Source organism: Haemaphysalis longicornis, unplaced genomic scaffold (assembly GCF_048455015.1).
Source record: "Haemaphysalis longicornis isolate Haplotype H1 unplaced genomic scaffold, Haemaphysalis longicornis Haplotype H1 scaffold_1, whole genome shotgun sequence".
Classification (NCBI taxonomy): domain Eukaryota; kingdom Metazoa; phylum Arthropoda; class Arachnida; order Ixodida; family Ixodidae; genus Haemaphysalis; species Haemaphysalis longicornis.
Window position 1 is genome coordinate 341,964,649 of NW_027526203.1, and position 20,633 is coordinate 341,985,281.

Sequence of the window (20,633 nt, forward strand, 5' to 3'; positions counted from 1 at the left end):
GTGTCGTACGTGACCATATTTGTCGAGCGAGCACTAAGTTTCATGAAACGCTTATTTTCTCCCTGAACAAAAACAAGCCATGTTAAAATACGGTCAAAAACAAACCGAAGACAGAAAACGGCTTACCATGGTATGGTGGCGCCATCTAGGTTGACTAACGGTAAACAAGGCTCCCCAATTGGCTGCAGAGCAGTTCTTGTGATGTCATTGCAGACGTCACGAAAATACACGATGTAGAGGGAGAATCAAAATTTTAACTTAAATTGATTATTTCTCAGTGAATAAAGCATCTTTTGCTTCCGGACAAGCGCTATAACACCCGAAATCTTTCGAATAAAACAAACTTGTACTTCGTCTGCATGGCCCCTTTAAGATTTCTCAGCTTAGCCTGCCGTCTCTGCTGTATGATTGGGTTCATATCATTTTGCTTGCGCTGAATGGCACGCACAGAAAGCCAAGCAGGCGTGCCATCGATGGCGAAACTGAGGAAGCAAACGCCGGTAATGCAGCGCTTTAGCGTGCGTACATCGTCTGTGCATCTAATCTTCGTTCCTGTAACCTCTCAGTCCAGCGTTTCGTGGTGGAAGGGTCCGAGAAACCAGCACGGGCCAAGGCGGGCCAAGGCTTCCCGAACTGTAAGCAAGTAGACAGATTGCCGACATGGACAAGCACTAAAATTTTAATTGCGCTAGCTTGTGACTACCCTCTAGCGAAATTTAATGTCTAATGATGATGCATGCTCCTACATTTTTTTGTCTAAAAAAAGAGTTTGAAATTGCCGCCGTTTTGAGGAAGCAAGAGCAGCGTCTAGCAGCTCCGTAATGAGTGCTGCTTCATTTTTAGTTCAAGCCGTTATTCATCATAAAATACAGATTAATAAAAAATGGTAGAAAAGGAGGCTGTAGTTCACGAGCAGTGGTGATCGAACTCCAAGGAAAATTCTGGCAGGTGTCGCGAAGGTCGAAAATGTCAGCTGCTTGTGTATTGTGCGAAGATGTGCGCTAGGTGATTTTGGGGGTAGGCGCGACGGAAGTATTCCAGCTCTACTACTTCAATTATACCGCCAGCAACTCCAAACTTACTCGAAGACGTGAAGACCATTTATCGATCGCCCAGTGGCTAAGATGTTATTGGTGACCGTCGCAGTGCCCGCCTAGCACTCAAGGCACAAGATCACAGCACTTGGTGCGTATATTGTCTTTCCTTGTCGGCTGTCGTGTGGAGAGAAAAGAAGTTGCTAATTTCGTGCACGGAAACCGTTTGTTTCTCGTGGTCCTGCTGATCGTTCTGGGTCATGTCGCCCGCCATTTAGTAAACCATCCTTCTCACGGTAGTTGAATGTTCGAGCAATTGTAGAAGCTGAGAAACGTTGGAACTGTAATAATAAAACCATTAACTTCGTACACAGCTCATGAACCCTATGTCACGAGCTTCCTCATGTACGTGATCAGCGTTTTGAAATTAATTTTTGTCACCACTGTGGGGACGTTCCAGCCTTGTAAATATCGCGTGATGGTTATTTTTTTTTTCCTTGTGTTCATTTCGTGGTATGTCAGTGCATATACGGGGAAATTCCCGTTTAGCACTTTTTTGCAGTGCACTTTACATACTTTGTTTTCTTGGGGAGAATCATGTCTCTGCTCGTCTTTCTCGATGCACCTTACTGTGGCGGGTCTTACAACTGTCTGGGATTTCGGAACGGCACTCTTTAGCAGTGTAGCCGTGGGCTGTTTAAATGTATCGACTGTTTCTAGCGGCTTCCAGGTGCTCGCAAAACTATAGATTTTCTATCATCCTGGAGCATGCGTTGCAGTAGCTCCACCGGCCGTACTGCTAATGGCGCGCCCGAAACATCGTTCGAAAATAACTTGGGGACGTTGTTAACTGAAACTGCTGCACTGTGTGGTGACTTATATGGATTGCTAATGCTCCTCCAAGTAAGTCTTCACGAGAGGGCGGTTTAAAAGGAACTGGTTGTGCCACCCTGATAAGTGCGTTTCGGGAATGACGACAAGGAGATTAGATTGGGGCCAAAAGAGCTTGGAAGTATGCGCCCTGTGACTTCAAATTAAGATAACGTTATGTTAAGTGGTCGGAGGAACGCGATCTCTGAGGATCTCGTCAAGATCTTGGGTGCGACCAGCATAATAAATGTGACCGTATTTCTGCGAAGCCCTCCCTGGTACCATGTGCTTCTTGTATTGGTGGAACAGAGAGGTGTGCTGCTTGACCGCACATTTAATGATCCCATTTATAGCCTAAGCCGGTGTCAAGAAGCAGAGGCATATTTTGTATTGTGAATTGTAGCTTAGAGATTATAGCTTTAAAAATGAGTACCTCGTAATGGCTGCTTTAAAGGCATATCTTTTCACCATTTGGGGCACATAATTCCCTCCAAGGGTACTCGCACGGGAAAAAGGACCACCAGGGGCAGCTAGTAGCCCCTGATTTTGCCCCTGGGGTGCCTTCAGCCAACAAAGATGAGCTATCTCTTCGCTCGTACTCTTACAAGCTTGTCTCCCCATTACGTTTCCCTCGAGAACAAATTGGTACATGGTCATGTACTTTTTGAGCTTGGGTTTTTGTGTTTTCACACTGCCACTGCCAAACACAGTGGCTGTGTCTTGTTTAAAGTTTTTCCGCTTTTATTCTGCCTCCTCGTCCAACAACAGTACAAGGATTTTGTTTTACTTGACTCCTCGTTTACTATTGCTTTGTTGATTAATAATTAGCTGGTCTGAATATTGCCAGCTGTATTGATGAGGGGTGGGTGCTGTGCTTGTTGGTTCAGCCCTTGTTTGAGGGTAGCATTTCATTGAAATGTAGTGAAAAATTTTTTAAATTGGATTCACAGGGCTCTTTTGGTAGTTGCCTGCTCTTCAGTTGCACCTTTCATAAGTTCGAGGAGAGAACACGGCCCAGAGGTTTTCCTTTTTGAATACCTGTTATTCTGTATATTTATGAGCCTTTGTGACTAGTGCTACACGCCACAGAGGCTAAGGTGGCTTGCTGTGGTCGCTGGTTTGATTCCTGGCTGTGGTGCTGTAATGTGCCTCATGAGAATGGCTTTGGATGTTGAGCCAGACATTTGTGTCGCTATTCATGTTGGAAAGAGCAAGATAAAGAAAAAAGGCACGCAGGAGCCAAGTTTATCTTTTCAGCTGGAATGAGGCCGTTTCATAGCAAAGCTGCTGTACCATAAGCATATAAATTAGCCTAACTTAAATTACCCTGAACAATGTGGACTTTCCTTAGCTTAGAGAGAGGAAATGAGAAAGCCATTTCACGTCACCGCACGAGTATGATTTTGATGAAATTGGCCGCAAATCGTATATCCTGCTGTATATCTTAGCTGACTGACAAGAGTTTTGGGACCGTCAACTGCCTGATAATGAGATAACGTCCCACTGCCATTGGCAAGCTGTTTTCGTGCCCTTTGTTGTTGCGTATGTGTAGAGAGGTGACTGCCGTGTACTCGGAGCTCTTCTTTTAAAGGTCCTGATACTCGTCACTGGAGTGGGCAGTAGTCTGTCTCAGTGAGGTTCTGGTTTACCTGTATTCCTCAACGTTTGCGGCAAGATTGTCAGTTTCCTTTAAACCATTTGTAGAGCCTCACTCTGTTTGCTTTAATGAATGTAAGTACTCTTGATCAAACTATTTTTATGCCCCCTTTTAGTTTCCTGTTGGGACTACGACTGGTAGCAGTTAGACGGTCACATGACTAGGTCTAGGTTCTTTGACTTGAAGAATGTGCGACATGCTCCATTACTTGACAACTCTACTGAGTCATTCATTCAAGTTGCTTGAAAATATGACCAAAGGAGAACTTGCCGGAGGAGCAGTCAATAATAATCGAGTGTAACCAAGCACGTCACATTGTCTGCATTTATAGAAACAGTGCCAAGGCTAGCAGCAAGAAAAGCTATAGATGTAAGAAAAAGTGTGAGCATCAGGAATTTTGTGTCTATTTTGTAGACATTTTCGTTTTTTTGTATGTGCTACTGGTACCGAGTGAAATACAATTAGAGAAATATGACTGACAATGCAGAGATGCCAAGAAAATAATGCTGTTGATTAAAGTTGGGTATGAAGTCACATGACTGCGTTTCAGCTCTCTGGAAGTCAGTTTTACCATTACTCAGTCCCAGTCAGTCATAATCTCATAATTTGTGTTTCTTTTTTTTTATGTATGTGTGCACTCCAATTTTTTTGCTTGTGTGTGCAGCTGATTGGTTTTTAGAAGTTGTAACTCCTCCCTACTCTCCCAATGTTCAATCCTAAGCCCTTCGATTGGCATTTTCCAAGCAAGGTGCAGCACAGCTTTGCGCAACTCCTACAAAAGTATCACTGCTACCAATAACCACAGCTCTGTCTTCTGGACTTGGTAGTCCAAGCTAAAACTATGTCCAGTCTTCTGCCACATTTCCACTTTTGCTTTTTTGACCGCGTAATTTTAAATATAGCTCATTTGTAAGGAACATTGGCACTTTCTCGACGTTATGGGGCAACTATACCACGTAAAAAACTATTTGCTATTGCTCACCACCAAGTACAACAGATGCACGAAAACATTGTCTTCCCTGTACTTGTTCTTCTCAATGCTGAGCAATAAGTAGGAAATGCCAGCTGGCCCAAGTCGCCACTCTTCTTGTTCTACTTCGTACCCTCCTTCTTCTAATTTTACTGTTAAAATTTAAAAGATCCTCCAAGAATTTCCCTAGTGCATCAACTCTTAGGCTCCTTTGCAGCTGTTCTTTACGACATAAGGTGAAGGAGTGCTGGGCCCCTGCCATTGCCCCCCTTGATGATCATTGGTTGCCCCCTTCCTGCTCCCCCCTGCAGCCGAGATGCGGTAGGCGAGGAGGCAGCGAGCGTGGGACGAGCGGCGCCAGCATGGGTCAGTCGCACCCGACGGGGAGCACGCGGCGGCGCCGGCTGTCGTCCCTGTGCCGGCCCTTCAGCCCCCACAGCCGCAACCTGAGCGCCACCTTCCACGTGCTGGACACGGAGCTGCGCTGGGAGCTGCTCAACATTAATAGCGCCACCGAGGAGGAGCTCATGACCCTGCCCGGCGTCACGCGCTGCATAGCGCGCAACATTGTCGACTACCGCCAGGCCATTGGGGGCTTCAAGAAGGTCGAGGACCTGGCACTGGTCTCTGGTGTCGGAGCGTCACGCCTCCAGGTTTGCGGCTTTCTCGTCCTTTTCATAGCACTTGCTTCGAAGCCCCCCTGTCGAGAGCCAGGTGAAAAGCATGCACAACTCCAGCCTCAACCCAACAGGCTCAGCTGATTTGTAGCATACAGCAAAGAGATGCGTAACAATATGACTGCTGCTATGAGCAAGCAGAAAAGTGGACATATTGTCTGTTTTTATGCAGGTCTAGCGATCCTGGTAATATGGTTTGGAGCACTGGTGTTGTTACGACACACTGTTGTAGAGCTACCACACTGGGAAGGGCCTGCCATGAATTGCAGATTGCCTGGAGACAAAGGGTGCAGAGTTGTCGATTTTTCCATGGATGTCTAAATGAACACCTCTATCCTAAAGACAGGGTGGCATCATGATCCTGTTACACATTCTGCTCCTCATGTTAGCATGGATCATAATGAAATGCCACTGTGCTGTACTCTAGAGGGCATCATTTGTTCCTTGCTAAAACAGCATTTAACGCTTCTGGCATTCTGTAGCCATATTTCTCAGAAGGACGGGGTGGCCTCCAGTATTTCAGGCTTCCTCGTCACTTGCCAGGTGGGCCAAGTTGTCCAATCTCCACCAACTGTACAGCAGTAGGGATTCAAGCAGCACTGGGAGGAAAATTTTGGAGCTTACGTTTCAGTTGCATCCATGGTCCACTTTTTTCTCCGAGTCGAACTCCAATTCCACTTGAAGTGTTCACCACAAAATTGGCCTACAGGTGGCAACTGTTGCATTCGTGGTATGAACGAACTACTTTGGTGCTTGCATGGGGCAACAATTGCATATTCCCAGAAGAAGCCCCTGCACTGCCATGATACATTGCTTGGTTCCCAAGTGCATCTGAAAGAACAAAAGGTTCACTGCAATCGTGGCTGCAGCTGCAAACGCATTGAAGGAAGTCGCGTCACTGGTAGAGATGACTCAGCTGCTTCAAGAGCACTGCTGCCGTTGGAAACAAACTGTCCAGAGCTTGTGCTGGTACTTAGTTTGGTCATCTGGCTGAGGTGCTCGGCACTGGCCAGCACTTCTCACTTAAGCTGTTGCAGAGGAAAAGGGATGCTTCGGAAACTTTGACTAATTTTCCGGGAGTACTGGCAGCATATTTGATGCCTAGAAATAGATAAGGTTTGCATGATTATGTGGACATACCTTCGAGCAAGTACGCACAAATGGTGTCAGTTGGATTGTGAATAGGCCTGAGATGCTTGTAAGGAACCTCATAAAATAGGCACTGGTCTGTTGTTAATCATGCTGCTGGTGATCATGTGGGATGCCAGTGTTTTTGAAGGGAATCAAACCCAAACTGGCTTGGTCCGTTAGCTGTTACAAAGCATGCACAATAGCTGGGAGCTGTTGTCAGTTCGTTTTACCAACAACAATAATAATAATAAGAAGAAGAAAGCGAGCAGAAGAGCTTTTTTGTTCAGCACTGCAGCATTTTTGTCCCCTCTTCACTGCTGACCTTAATTGACCCCGTCAATTGACGGTTTGTGGCTGTCAAGCTAGCAGTGGCTGTCTGCCGGATGACTGTATCCATTATTTAATATAGCTTTGGAAACAAGCCATGCAGGCAAGGAAGTTGCCTGTGCACTTTTGAAGTCAAGTGACATTTCGGTCCGACAGGAGGACGTAACAGTGACCTATAATGCAACTATAGTAAACAAAAAGCCTTTTCAATAATTGTCAGTAATTTGGTGGTGGCCACTAAGTTTGGTGTGGTTTTGTAATGTAAAGGTAACAGGCACTCTTAACAATGAAAAAAAACAAAAAAAAATTGGTATTAGCACTTTCAGTTTCAGTGTAAATATAAATGAAACATTGTAAATAATAAATTTGCAGTATAAGTAAAACCGTGATTCTTTAAAAAGAGCACAAAATATAGACACAAGACAGACAAAGAATAGACACGACGAGCACTCGTCCTGTCTGTTCTTTGTCTTGTCTTGTGTCTATTGTTTGTCCTCCCTTTAAAGTATTATGAACCAACTTTCTCAACAGCAAGTTTTATAATACGATGATGCCAATTAAAAAAGAAGATTGAAGTTCAAAAATTGAAGTAGCAATAAAAATTTCAGTGCAATTGCTGAATGGAATGCAATGTGACTGTCAGGGACAGCTGGTAACATCGACAAGCCAGCTAATGATGCAACGCAAATGCAGGAGCAAAGGGATGCTTGCTGGGTTACCTGCCCTGAGAACCAAGCAAGCAAGTGCGATCTGCTGGTTTGATTGCACAGAACGCATGCTTGTGGCACTGCCTTTGCTGTTCCAAAGAGCCAGACACAAAATGCTTGCATGAAACAAATGTGTGACAGCTCAGAGATACGGAGGATTTAAAAGAACGACATTCTTTTGCACAGATGCACAGGACGTAGCTTTTCAGCTTAGACCTTGCATTTGAAATCTGTGGGGAACTTGCTTTTCTTCATGGGAATATATCTGCTAAGTTTTTTCGTTACATTGTTCTGGCCACCTTGATGTTAGGTTTTTGTAACATTTTTCCAAAGCATACAATTAGTTGCACTGCTTTGTTCATTTTGTCTTAACCTTTTTCTAACCTTCTGGGACTCTCTTTAACTGTACATAAGCGGTGCGTGAAAACACAGGTGTATGAGAAGTGGTGCTATTATAATTTTTCTTAGTTACGCTCGCTGAAAGGCAATTTAGTCAGGTGTAGAGGCTTCGTATGCATTAAAGTGCTGACATGTACGATTGAAAAATATTAGAGTCGACTGGCATTCAAAATAATGATAGTATTTGTAAACCTCTACTAATTTTGAAAACAGGTGTAGGATTTCAGTTCACCAGTGTATTCACCTGGAGTTATTGGTCACCTTGTAAATTTTTACTGACTCTCGTGATCGGTTTACCCTGTTTTGTGTGTTCTGGCACAGTCACTTCTGAGCTTTGTTAATCTGTGAAGTAATTGTATGTTTTAATCGACAGTGCAGTTGTGCTATCCTAGCTTTGTATCATGGTGTAAGGCTTAATATTGCTCTGCGCCACTTGTGTGTCAAAAACATCCTGTCGTAACTGGAGGGCAGTTTTTACATATGTACCAGGTTGTAAATAACTAGAGCTGCTGAATAAGCTTTCAAGTGTAGCCTATGTAGTGCCTTCAGGCACATTGAACAAGGCTCCACCTGTGGCTTACGTCAGCGCCGTGGAAAACGGAAGCTGAACATTAGCTTGTATGTGTGAAAAAGTTACGAAGTTGCATAAAGTGGTCGTGGAGTTCTCACGCAAGAAGTCATGGACCACTATTTTCTCAGTGAAACTGGCAGGAAAGAGGTGATGATGCTATTTGGGCGAGTGGCCAGTTGGCGATTGGACATCGTAAAGGGCGCCAGTGGAAGTTAGGGTTCACCTGCCGCCATTGCCCACGTGTGGCCCCCTCCTGTGAACCGCAGATGTTCCGGTCAGAGATCACAGTGCGGCGGGGGCCCCCCGTGTCGTCGCGGTCGCCGCGTGTGTGTGCCCCTCCGCAGCGCAGCCCCCTGCGGGACATGGAGCTGTACCGGCTGGTGGCGCCCCTCAGCCAGCGGCCGCTCACTGCCCGCATGGAGGCCGGCCCCGCAGGGGCCTTCTGGGTGGCCCTCTGGAACCTGGCTGGCCTGACGTGCGACAAGGCCTCCAACCTGGGCGTGCTCGAAGTGGTCTGCCGCACGGCCCTCGAGAACGGGTCAGTGCCTCCTCTGGCCGGCCTGCTGTGGGAGTGCTTGCCGGGCTTTAGTGCCTCGCTAGGAAATCACCAGTTGCTAGGCTGTTGTCTGTATTGTGGCATCTGATTTCTCACAATTGTGCACGTTTTCCCAAATGGATGCTCCCTGTGCGCCTGCAAACCCAACATTTGGCAAAGCTATAATTTTGTGGGTGGGTAGTGTAAGCAGTCGGCCTTTCTCAATTTTGCAAGAATACAGGTCTGCACAAATGGCTGCTTGCGTTTGACGACACCTCTTATCATCACCATCCTTTATGCCCACTCTAAGGCAAAGGCCTCTCATATAGACTTCCAACGAACAGCTCCTACCCTGCAATGTACAAATCCATTCTTTTCGCCCCCAAATTTTCTTACCTCATCCCTTCATTGAGTTATTGGTCTTCTTCTTTCCCTAGTCCCATCTCTGGGTAGCCATTTTGTTGCCCTAGTGGTCCACTGGTTGTCATTTTTTTGCATGCATGCCAAGCCCAAATCCATTTCTTTTTCCTTATTTGGGCTATGATGTTTTCCACCTGGATTTGCTTGTTTCCTGCCCCTAAGTACCATTCCTATCATTCTTCTTTCCATGGCTCGTCAGGCCAACCTACACTTCTTTCGAGGTGCTTAATAAGTCCCTGGGTTCCTGCCCCATAGGTCATCACCGGGTGTTTGCACTGGTTGTGTACCTTTCTCATTACTGACAGAAGTAATCTACCATTCATTATTTGGGATGCTTTTCGAATGCTCTCTAGCCCATGGCACAGTCCTTTGATGCTTTTCCAGTCATGAAACTCCAGCCGAAGGTTGACATAGGGACAGGAGCTGCCGCCAGGGGCACCTCCGTACATAAGGGGGCTGGGAGCTGTCGCCAGTGCTAGAATTTAAGTTATGTGGATGCTGTTCCTCGTATTTTCTCTAACCTGAACACATCAACACCACCGAATAAAAACACCAAAGCAGAATCCGCCTCAACAATGAATGAGGGCCTGAGATCTGTTTGCTTATGAGTGTGGGCGTACCTTACAAAGGAAAGGTTTGTAAAATGTTTTGGCATCTCGTGATAATGCCTTAGTTATTGGGTACCTCAGGATTGAATTCCATGCACATTTCCAATGCTTCAAAGCGGTAGTATGCCCTCATTGGAAGACGACTCTCACGATGCACCACACTTCCTGGCTTGCAGGTGTGTCGCTACTGCGAGCCTGGCTCAACGAGATTTTTCTTTCTTTTTTTCTTTTGACTGCTCAGGAAATGACTATGTTTGTGATTAGTAAGCGTTCTCTCCTTGCAGTACGACATATGTGGGAAGAGACATGTTTGCAATAAAGTACAAATGGAGGGGACAAAGGCAGTTGCTTTATTTAGTTCAGGGCTTGTATTTTGTGTACTGCAACCCTGCCTTTGTTGAGCATTCATGTGAATTGAATGGTCGAGCAACAAGTTTAGTTCCAAACCTTCGAACTGCAGTCGTGCGAGCTTATGAACCTTTGATGCCGGGGTTTTTGATGTGCAAGTTGTAGGGTTATGGTAGCCAAATGACTTTTTGCCTGTGCAACTCAGTAAGGGGGAACACAAGACAGTCAAGTGGTCGATCAGACTGACAATCTGATTAACCACTTTTTTTTTTTTCTTCAGAGTACACACAGGATACCAGTTTCATTTGCAAGTGTACTTTCCATTTTGAGCATTCGTAATTCGAGGCTTATTAGTGGAACATCTTTATCTGGTAGCTTCTTGGTGATGTGACAAGTACATGGACATCTCTTTCATGGAGTGACTTAGACTTGTGGCTCACATATTGTTGCCGCCTAGTGAGGTACTGTGCAGATATTTTTTTTTAAAGGAATGGGGGAGCTGAAGTTGTGCAATGGGCGTGACATTTTTCACTGTAGCGACATGTCGTCTGGGACAGAGGCACAAACTGTCGAGTTGTAGTTCGTAACAGGTGGGTGTGATGAGTCCAGAGGGTAACAGCACCTTGACTTATTTGCAGTGCCTTGCTCTCTCTGGTAGCGACAATACGTGTCTCTTTATGACGTGCTAATCAGTTCTTACATTGTTGGTAGCACCACAGCATTTCACACTCATGCATGCTCTTGTGAAAGTCAGTGCTAAGACCACCAGCTTCCAGCCGTGGCATAGCCCTTTTCAACTTCTCCTGATGCTCTGTGCCATCTAGAAAACAAAAGAGGAGTGCCTTGTGGTTTGCACTTCTGTACCCGGAGCGGCAGTGCTTTCATGAAGCATGTTGGGGGCATTGTTAGGCTTAAGTTGTGCATCGCCGAATTCGCACATGGTGCACAAGCACATTAACTTAGTGCTACAGTGAAGATGCAAACTATCTTGCTGGGCAGTACCAGCAGGGTGGGTGGCTTTCCAATCGTGCTTGCATGGCCACCGCTGTTGCGCCAGCAGCCCCTTTATATAAGACGGCCCCTTCATGGCAGCTGGCGCCACGTCATGGCCACTCTTGGCATCATTCCAAGCTTTCCCATAGAGTGACGGAGAAGTCTTAAACTCTGCCCATGATAATTCTATGCCCGTTTTGGACCAGTACTTACATTCATCCACCTCTTCTAATATTTCATTACATAGGCATAAGGAAATTCTTTCTGCATGTCTGTTTAACATTACTCTTGACTTCCTCACATTTATGTTTAAAGGGACCCTGCAACACTCTTTGAGCAGTGCAAGTAAACCTGTGCGACATTTAGATTACACCCCCAGGAATACCTGAGCCAAATATTACACGTGTACGTGAAGCGGTAACCGCGCGAATCGCAGTGAAAGACGCGGAAAAACCAACCGCGCTCCTTTCTATTTTCCTCATTATGCAGCTCTGGCATGGCCTAAGGGACGTCACTCGGGCCGTGCTGTTGATGTCACAGTTAAAATGATCAAAATGGCAAAAAAGATCTTTTTCCTTCGTGTTTCCGGTGCAATCCGCTGTCGTCGGTGGCGCTGTGCACTAAACTCATCTAGGCCGCAACCTCTGGCAACCTGCTTGGTGTTCAGCGTACAGCGAGTCTGCGCGAGCGCTTGCGAGCGTATAAATCGCCCTGTTTTGAGCAAAAGGAGTTCCGTCGACGGCGCGCACTGTGGCTGCGAACGTTCCCGCGGGTGTGCCGCGAGTGCGCTTGCAATAAGCAGTGAAAAGGATGGGCGCAAACTCTGTTCCGTCGTTCCGTCGCACCAGCGCATGTCGTCGTCGGCCTGGTGGTGTGGCTCCGGGGGACCGCCGCCGGCTCTTTTCCTGACTTTGCGGCGAGGAGTGTCCGCATACGGGTCGAAACCCATGTCTGCGCTCGCCGCTTCGAGCCGCGCTCGCAGAGCTGGGTTCATTGCACGACGAAACGCACGGTAGCGAAAGCAGGTATCCGAAAATGCAACAGTCGGATAACCCACATGAAGGCAACTATGCCTGAATTGCCGCACCGCTCCTTCCGCACCGGAAACGAGCGACTCCGCGTTGCCGAGATAAAGAGAAAACCTGCCGGCCCATGACATATCGAAGGCTCCCAACGAGAACGTCACGAGGCTCCCCCCTCTCCGGGAGAGAGCGCGCAGCCTTGGCTGCGTGGTTCACGCTGAGTTGAGAGGGAACGATTATGCGCGATTTTTCATCGCGCGTATCTACGGTGATACTGAACGGATTTTAATAATTCTTGCGGGAGGAGATTCCTGAGACAATAGACTTTATCCTAACATGCATTCCAAATAGTCGGTTGTAAGTATTGCAGGATCCCTTTAATACTACAAACAAGCTTTCAGAGTAGAGCTCCCAGAACATTCTTTGGAGGGCTTCTCCAGAATCACCGAGCAGAACAGTATTATCCAAAAATCTCAGTGGGCTTAAATATTTTCCATTTGTACGTATCCCTGACTTCTCATAATCAAGCTTCCTAAATATCCCCTCGAGGCAGCTTGTAATTAATTTTGGAGCGATTTTGTCTCTGCTTGACACCCGTCATGACAGGGAACCTTCCTCTGTTCCTCAGAAGGATTGTGGTGCCTGTACTTCACTTGTACGTGCTCCCCGAGAGCCCTATGCAAGTCTCCTCTTCTTCTTGGTCTCAATGCTTCCAATACCATGGAGGTGTCTAGTGAATCAAAGGCTTTTTATAATGTGTAAATGCCATGTAATGGGGTTTATAAATGGATTGAGTGAGGCATTGCTGGCCTTATAATTGCATCTTGTCTGCGGAATTCCTTCATTCGCTGGTTTATAAGCATGACTCTGATCCATTGGGGTGTAAAACCTGTGGAAATTGCAGCTGTGTAAAGAGTATTTTTTAGCTGGCTAGGAAGCTAAAACACGAGCACCAAATCCGCAATCCACTTCATTCACAGTGTCAGGAGGACGCTGCTGAGGGTTTAATCGACTTGCCGGCAGGTGCCAAAGGGAGCGCTCAAATGTGAAGTTGATGAAGTATGCTTTAATCCTCAGTTTAAATGTACACTGTGTATAATGGAAACGGCTGTTGTGAACTTGGGTGGGGACTACGTCTTCATGAGCTAAGCGATCTGAGGCCATTGACTTGGCCTGTCTCCTAATGGGAGACTCGCTTCATCTTGTAGTCGAGAAACATGGGGTCCCCACGAACCCAACCTGCTGTCCTGGTTGTTAGAAATATAGAGTGTCATTTTACAGTTGACTATGACTATTAACTTGGTTAAGGTCCTGTGTTCGACTGAGAGTAGGCTGGTGGGCCTGTAATTGCTAAGTTCTTCGACATCACCCTTTTTGTAAATGAAATTAGGTTGGCGTTTTTCCAGGCTTGTGGTTTCTTTAATGTCCTGAGGCATTCTCCTAGTGCAATATTGCAGTGATGTGATTACTGCAGCAAATGGGCTGAGAACCTGCACCAGATCTTGCTTTTTGGTAGCCGTGTGAAGGAAACTAACCCCCTGTGCTTGCAGCACTTGGTACTCCAGAGCGCCGTTGTTTGCAGCAGGCACGTGCATACCATTTATCATGTGTGTATAAAGGAAAGAAAATGTGCTGGAAAAAACTAGCAAAAAATAAACAAAACTGGGGGGGGAGTCATTGTAACACCCCTATCACAGTTTCTGACTGGAAAGGAGGGGGGGTCCCTGTTATCTAATCTCTTCGGTGGCAGTTGTGTTTGACCTTTCTGTGCTAATACATACTCCGCCTGTGTACAGGGGAAGGTGGATGCCTTTTTAATAAGGGAAACCTGAGATTTAGTGCATGATCCTGTTTATCCGCTGCTTTTGAGTAGCTTCTGCTTGTGCTAAAACACTGGTGTATTACACTTTTTGTTACGGGTGTATTTATTTGAACCAGGTGTCTTCTGCGACAATGTGCTGTGGTTGTGGCATGCGTAAAAAAGCATGCAACATTAACATTTCGGAAAAAAAAAATATAAGTAAGTAGGGAATTTATATTATACTGCGCTTTAAATTGCCATAGAATACAGTTCCAGAAAAAGAGAATCGCTAGAGACATGGGGACAGAACCATTTTTATAGCTGTGGTTCTCTGTGGGAAGAATTTACTGCACATAAATAAGTGTACTTTATGTATAGGAAGGAGTCATTCCTGTGCTTTAATGTATTGAAAACCTTCCTCTTTGACCTGCAGCCACGTGAACATTTTGCTTGCCAAACTGAATGTGACCTGAATGGGAAAATTGGGTTGGCTTGCCAAACAGAATGTGAACATCTATGAGGCATATTGTTTGGGCCAAGAAGGCGACGCATGTATCAGTACCCCTTCTGTGGCATTGTCCACAAAAGTGTGGTTCCTGAAGCAAAGATTAACTCGCACACGTGTAGATGATATTAAGCTCTCTCTTTTCTCTTTTTCTTCCTTCTGGCACATGCGCCGGCGACATAGCATGTATATGTATCTTGTAAAAATTTCCGTTGAAGTCTAGCATTCGTCCTGTGGTTTTCTTCCTTTTGTGTCCCATCCTTGCGCTAATTGGTGTTGTTTGAGGGAAAGGGGGGGGCAGAAGCGGTGATTCTTGCATGATAAAGATAGGTAGAACCACTTTTTAAAATATGTTGAGTTCTGTACGATTTACACACTTTTTCCGGTTATGAAGGGCCATCTAAATTTACCACTGTTCATTATCGGGGGTTGTTTTCTGTTCATGACTGTTGTGCCCTATGCTTAGTCATTTTTAAATAAAAAGGCCTGCTTATTCTGTGAGGGTTTATACATTTACATTTTGCAGTGTATCAGAAAGCAGAAGCACATTTGCTGTCTGAGTTGTTACAAAGTGGGCTTTGTAAGATTAGCACCAGTGTACGAGACCAAGTAGCATTGCATAGCAAACAGGTGGTTCACTCCCTTCCCACAATGTCTTGGGAGACTGTAATCCTATGGCCCCGACAATATTGGGGTCTTCAGCTGTGTGCTTATGAGAGTTGGCAGCTTCTAGAAAAAAGGAAGAACTTTTACGGCAATTTGTTCAGTTAACCAAGATTCAGTAATGAACTGGATAAGTGATCATAAATAATCAGTATTAGATGCGACGCCATCTCATTCACTCGCCTTGTCCCTCCATACGACGTTGTCGTTGTCGTCCGTCCACACCCCTCTCCCATTCTCCTCGCCGCGCGAGCTGTGCTCTCCGCCGCTCACCCCCTCTCCTCTCCGATAGCAAACACTCGCTCGCGAGGGGCATTGGATTAGATTGGATTGGAATGGATTAAAGTGGATTGTGTTGGATTGTGTTGCGTCATAGCCACGGCACGTTTCACGTGATGGGAGAATCAACCTAACGGAAACAACAACGGAACCCCCTATGCGTCGCATCTACACAGGGGTTCCCGCGAGGGGAGGTGGGAGTAATTTTTTGCACTGGTTCCAGTGGAAGACATGAAGCTTGTTCCCAATGTAGACAAGCCGTGCTGGTTGTTACGAAAGTTCTGCTGTGGGCGGGAACGCATGTAATTTTGAGACATTTCAGTGTGCGGATACCAAATCAAAAACACTGGTAGCTGATGGCCTTATCAGAGTGAAACAGTGGCTTATTCTCTGTCATGTGGTTTGTTGTATGCGTGCTAGGACTCCAGTTTGCTTTTTCATGTTACAGAAGCTGGAGAATTAAGGCTTTCAAGCTAGAAGCACAGTAGTTCCTATATTTGCAGCCAAATGGTACTATATACTCTGCATTTTAGGTAGACATCGTTTCTTTGGGCAAAAGTTCACAAATGATAGAGTCTGCCTAGCTGAGTAAGCACAAGCACGGTAGTGATTGTGGTGTATAGATGTGGTTGTAATCCCCCTTTTTAAGGTCTAATGGAATGGAAAAAATACATTTTTGATATGTCTTGTAAAAAGGAGGACCCTTCCCCCCCTTCCCTCTATCCTGGGAATAAAATTCAGGATATGCAAGTCAGGAATTCGTAAATAGAAATACAAATTGGAGGTCTGGGCGTTGTGTCACACTAGACGGTGTTTTGTGTAATGTTGGCATGCGCTTGTTGCTCATGGTTCATTTCCTTCTCTTCCTTGCTCATTGAACTCCCAAGCGCAAGCAATGCTTCTCGTGCTAGCGATAAAGTATGGGGTGCTTTTTCTTTTTGTAGTCAGGTTACTTACATTGCGGTCTGAAATCAAGTTTAATGTGTATCATTATTCTGATTGTTGACATATTTTAATGTACTGGTCCCCATTTATTTAGTTAATGCCTATGGCACTACGAAATGTAGAAAAGAAATGGATAATTTTACTACCTGTCTGTTGGTATTATATTTCAGCATGCAAAGCCATACCATAGCACCTTTTAGTGCTAAAATATTCTCTTTACTTGGGTATTAAATATATACTGTAAGAATGTTTAGGCATAAAACAATGGGCACCACTGCTGTTCAAATGGATTGTACCAAGGGTCATGTTGTTGGGCGTATTTTTGCTGTGATGTGCTACTACTTGATTAAGCCTGTGAATGAATGAGTGAAATGTCTTTATTGTGGAATGGCTCTTTGGCCTAATAGGGTGGAAGAAGGGTGTCGGAGAAAAGACAGAAACAAAAGCCTGTAAATCTAGTTATTTTTCATGGCATTCGGTGGGCCCCAGTACTTTCTTTTCCCTCTCCCACAGCCGCTCTAGCATCGTTGTAGTGGCCAGGATAAGATATGCTATCATCAGAGTTCAAGGAAAACAGGCCATACGTGGGTTTCTGATGTGTGAGGTCAACTTGGCTTCTGCTGCATTGTTCAACAGGGAAAAAAATTCCTCATGTTATCTGTCTCTATTTTTTGTCTGCTCATTTCTAATCCATGTTCCTTCGAACAGCTTAGGCAGGCTACTCCCATTATTCCACAGGATCATACGTTGAGAGACTTCGCAACTGAGCAAACCTAATTTGGTGTTTGAAAAAGTAGTGCAAAGTCTATGTTAATTCCCATAAATTCTAGAATGAAGCACAGAGTTTCAACTCCAGATCAGGGTTTCTTTCATATTGGTTTGAAAGAAGATGTCTATGTCTGCGAGATTCCCAATGCAAGGTGCAGCTTACTTTGTTATTGTAGGTGTGGTATTTATTTATTTATTTTATTTTAGTTATTTTTGAAAATGTTCGAAAGAAAGAAAGTGGAGAAAAGCATGCTCCCTAGGTGGGACCAGGACCCAGACCTTGAGAATATGCGTCTGACACCATACCAAGCTACTGGGGGGGCTGTGCTTCCCTCCACTTTCTTGGGTATTTATGTGAATGTATTGTATCCGATGCTTGGGGGTGGTAGCTAGCACCGTGCCCACATACACATACACGTACACACGTGCACGCACAGCGCGGTGTAGTAAGAAGGTTTCTTGCTAGTTGGTTGTCCCTGACAAGTCACTATGCTAAAAGAAGTAGTACGTCTGTAATGCTGCAAACGCTCGCAAGGTCATTGTTGTGTTGTCACTTTTCCCCAGTGCAATATCTCTGGATGCTGTAGCACCACACTTTACTGCAGTTACTGTGGAGGGTGCCATTGTTTGATGGGGGTGGTAACATTGCTAGATCAAATTGTAAAGGAGCTCATTTGGAGCCACAGCCAAGCCACATCGAGATAAAACGGCACCTCAGCCCCTAGTGGCAGCGTTCTTCGTAGAAATATTTTCACTGATTTGTGCCATACTAATATGACTTGTAAGCACAGCGGTGTCAAGGAAAAAGCGAAGTGGACGTTTCCTGATTTGATCTCTATCAGGGTGTCTAGCGACCGGGAAAACCAAGAAAACAGGGAAAAGTCGGGGAATTTTGACCCACCGGGAAAAGTCAGGAAATTGTCAGGAAATTTTTCAATCAAGTAGTACCAGTCAGGGAAAACCACTTTGGGGCCTGCCCACAGTTTTAGAATAGGGGAAACCAGTGTTGGAGGCCCCGAAGAAGTTACCGAACACAACACGTTCGCGCGCGATGAAAGTGTGAACTGCATGAAACAATTTCTGGTTCTTCTGCAAGCGAAAACACGCCGCGCACGCCAGAGGCGCGCTGAAGCCGCCGCGGAAACCACCCGCACGGGGCGTGCCAAGCGGCAGGCGCCGGCAACATGGCGGCGGCACCGGCCGCGGAGTAGTGCGGTAGCTCCAACGACCGCTTCTAACCGCTCTTTAAAATGCTACTCAAGGCACGAACGTATTTGCTTGTGCCGGAAAGGAGCCACTGCAGGCATGAAATCGGCGACGCAGCCGGGAAAATACCGCGCACGAATCGAGTGCAAAAACTCGCCGTGCGGTTCACACAGCTCGCAGCTGGCTTAGGTTGCTGAGTGCACTTGCGCAGAGGGACGATGCAGATGGTGCCCAAATCGCACGCACAGCGCCCCTTTTTTTTTTTCCAGCGAATTTTAAAAGGCAGTGCTTTTTGGGAGCTTATCTTGAAAGCACTTCTTTCTTATGACATCAGGAGCCAGAATTACATAATCAAAAAGGAACATGATATATGGTTTAGGCGTCACCATGTCTTAGACATGCTTTAGGGTCACGTTGCATGTCAAGCCAAGACAATCAAGAAAAAAAGCAAAAGGTGCTTGCTGAAGCCAACTTGAAGCTTCTGCCCTGCAAGATGAAGTAAACTCTCTCAAGCTGGAACTGAAGACAAGCAAACCTCAAACTAAACAAACAAACTGAAGTTAATCAAAGTGCATTTTGAGAATGAGGGCAGTTGCAACAAATGTGTTTTTCCCTACGATGGAATGTGTTTTTCTACGCTTTTTATATGCTTCACGGACCATTTCTACAAAATGGCACCTGTTGTATAGGTCAGGGAATTTCAACTAAAATGGTCATGGAAAACCTGGAAAAGTCAGGGAAATTGAATTAGGCAATTTGCTAGACACCCGTGTATGGCGTGCTGTGAAGACACTAATTGCACAGCTGATCACTGACTGCCACTCATTTAGCGATGTTGTGCACCTGACCATTGAAAGCACTTCCGCTGCAGGAGAATGAGCAGCCTGTGTGATGTGATCACCGTAATTGCTCGATTCTAATGAACATGTACCTTTAAAGTGCACACAGCATCAGGTGTTGCCTGGCTCACCGCAATGCAAACGCCACAATGAAAAATGCGAGTGAGGTTTATTCTTTTCGAGCAGAATGAAGACTGCTTCTGCACAACATTCTATGCCGATACCAGAAAAAGGAAAATGCACGCACGAGACTGTTATCTTTCTGGTGGACTCGGGTGTGTTATCTGCTGGGTGCAAAGGTCGCGTGCACCCTGAGTGAGGGGCTTTGCAGGACAAAGTCAGTGCTTTCTGTGCCCCTGAAAAAAAAAAAAAAATACAGAACCGCCCTTGCAGATAGCAAGTGCATTTGCTTTGCCCAAGCCTTCATTTAGTGACACTACTTCGCTTGTATGAAGAAGATAAGATTTTTGTAGATTAGTGCATGTTTTTTCTGAACAAACTTCAGTTGAGTGTAGACGCTGCGTACCCACCTGTCTCTTTCACCAAAACAAAGTTCCCACCATAATGAAATTTTTGTGCGTCCTGCGAATTTCGTTGCTGCAGGATTTCAGTGTAGTCAGGCCCAGTCCACGCAGCATACCCAGAGTGGCACGCCGCTCGGCCTGACTGGAACATTTCGTGCTACCAAGCCCTCAGTGCATCATGCGGCTGCTTACGTTGTAGGGGCATTCATTCTCAGCTTTCTCGGGCATGCACAGAGTAAAAATTGATTTCAAATACATTATCAAAGACGGCTACAGTCCAGACTTCCTGGGAGATATCTCTACATAAGCAGGAAGTAGTACTTGTGTAATTATCTCAGCTTTGAAACTTTGTGTAAGTACCCTGTTTTACTCACTCTGTACACCTCTGCCTTTACTTGTTTCTCTCATTTGCTCCTATCAAGCATTCGACATCGGCCGGGCCGTGACAGTGAGCCTCGCTAAGCAGATCCTTTGACTCAGTTGCTGTGAAGCTGTTGCTATAGCCCTCTGCTGGCCACCAAAAATTCCTTCCAATGTGCTACAGTGCAGAAGTATAGCTAGAGTTTCCCTTCTGGCCTCGTTGTTCCCTCCATGGTTTGCTGTCTGGGGGGGTTCATGAGACATCACCTGGGAAGGTGTGGGCTCCAAGGATTGACACACGTCTTTCTGCGTCTGCTGTGCTTCACACAAACCACAGTGCTCACTCATCCCTCCTTCGTCCCTTGAACGCTGGTTAGTAGCGCAAACAGCTGTGGGGAGGTAGGAGCTGCAATGAACAGGCTGGGGGTAGGTTAGTAGTGAAGGTATGTATGCCCAGGGCTGTGAACTTCTGCG

General features: G+C 45.8%; 1 protein-coding gene across 4 annotated transcripts in view; it reads left to right on the plus strand.

The window, feature by feature from the left end:
- The first annotated feature begins 488 nt into the window (after window positions 1-488).
- LOC144153137 (endonuclease/exonuclease/phosphatase family domain-containing protein 1-like) overlaps window positions 489-20,633 on the plus strand; it is a 46,536-nt gene continuing 26,391 nt past the window's right edge. For 2 of the 4 annotated variants that reach the window (XM_077684792.1, XM_077684799.1), the window contains exons 1-3: window positions 489-635; window positions 4,843-5,184; window positions 8,610-8,881. In XM_077684792.1, coding sequence (XP_077540918.1) covers window positions 504-635; window positions 4,843-5,184; window positions 8,610-8,881 — 746 coding nt within the window. In that variant the 5' untranslated portion in view covers window positions 489-503. Of the gene's footprint in view, window positions 636-949; window positions 1,186-3,433; window positions 3,636-4,842; window positions 5,185-8,609; window positions 8,882-20,633 lie in introns of those variants that run through there. The other 2 variants (XM_077684810.1, XM_077684805.1) reach the window with 2 other exon arrangements.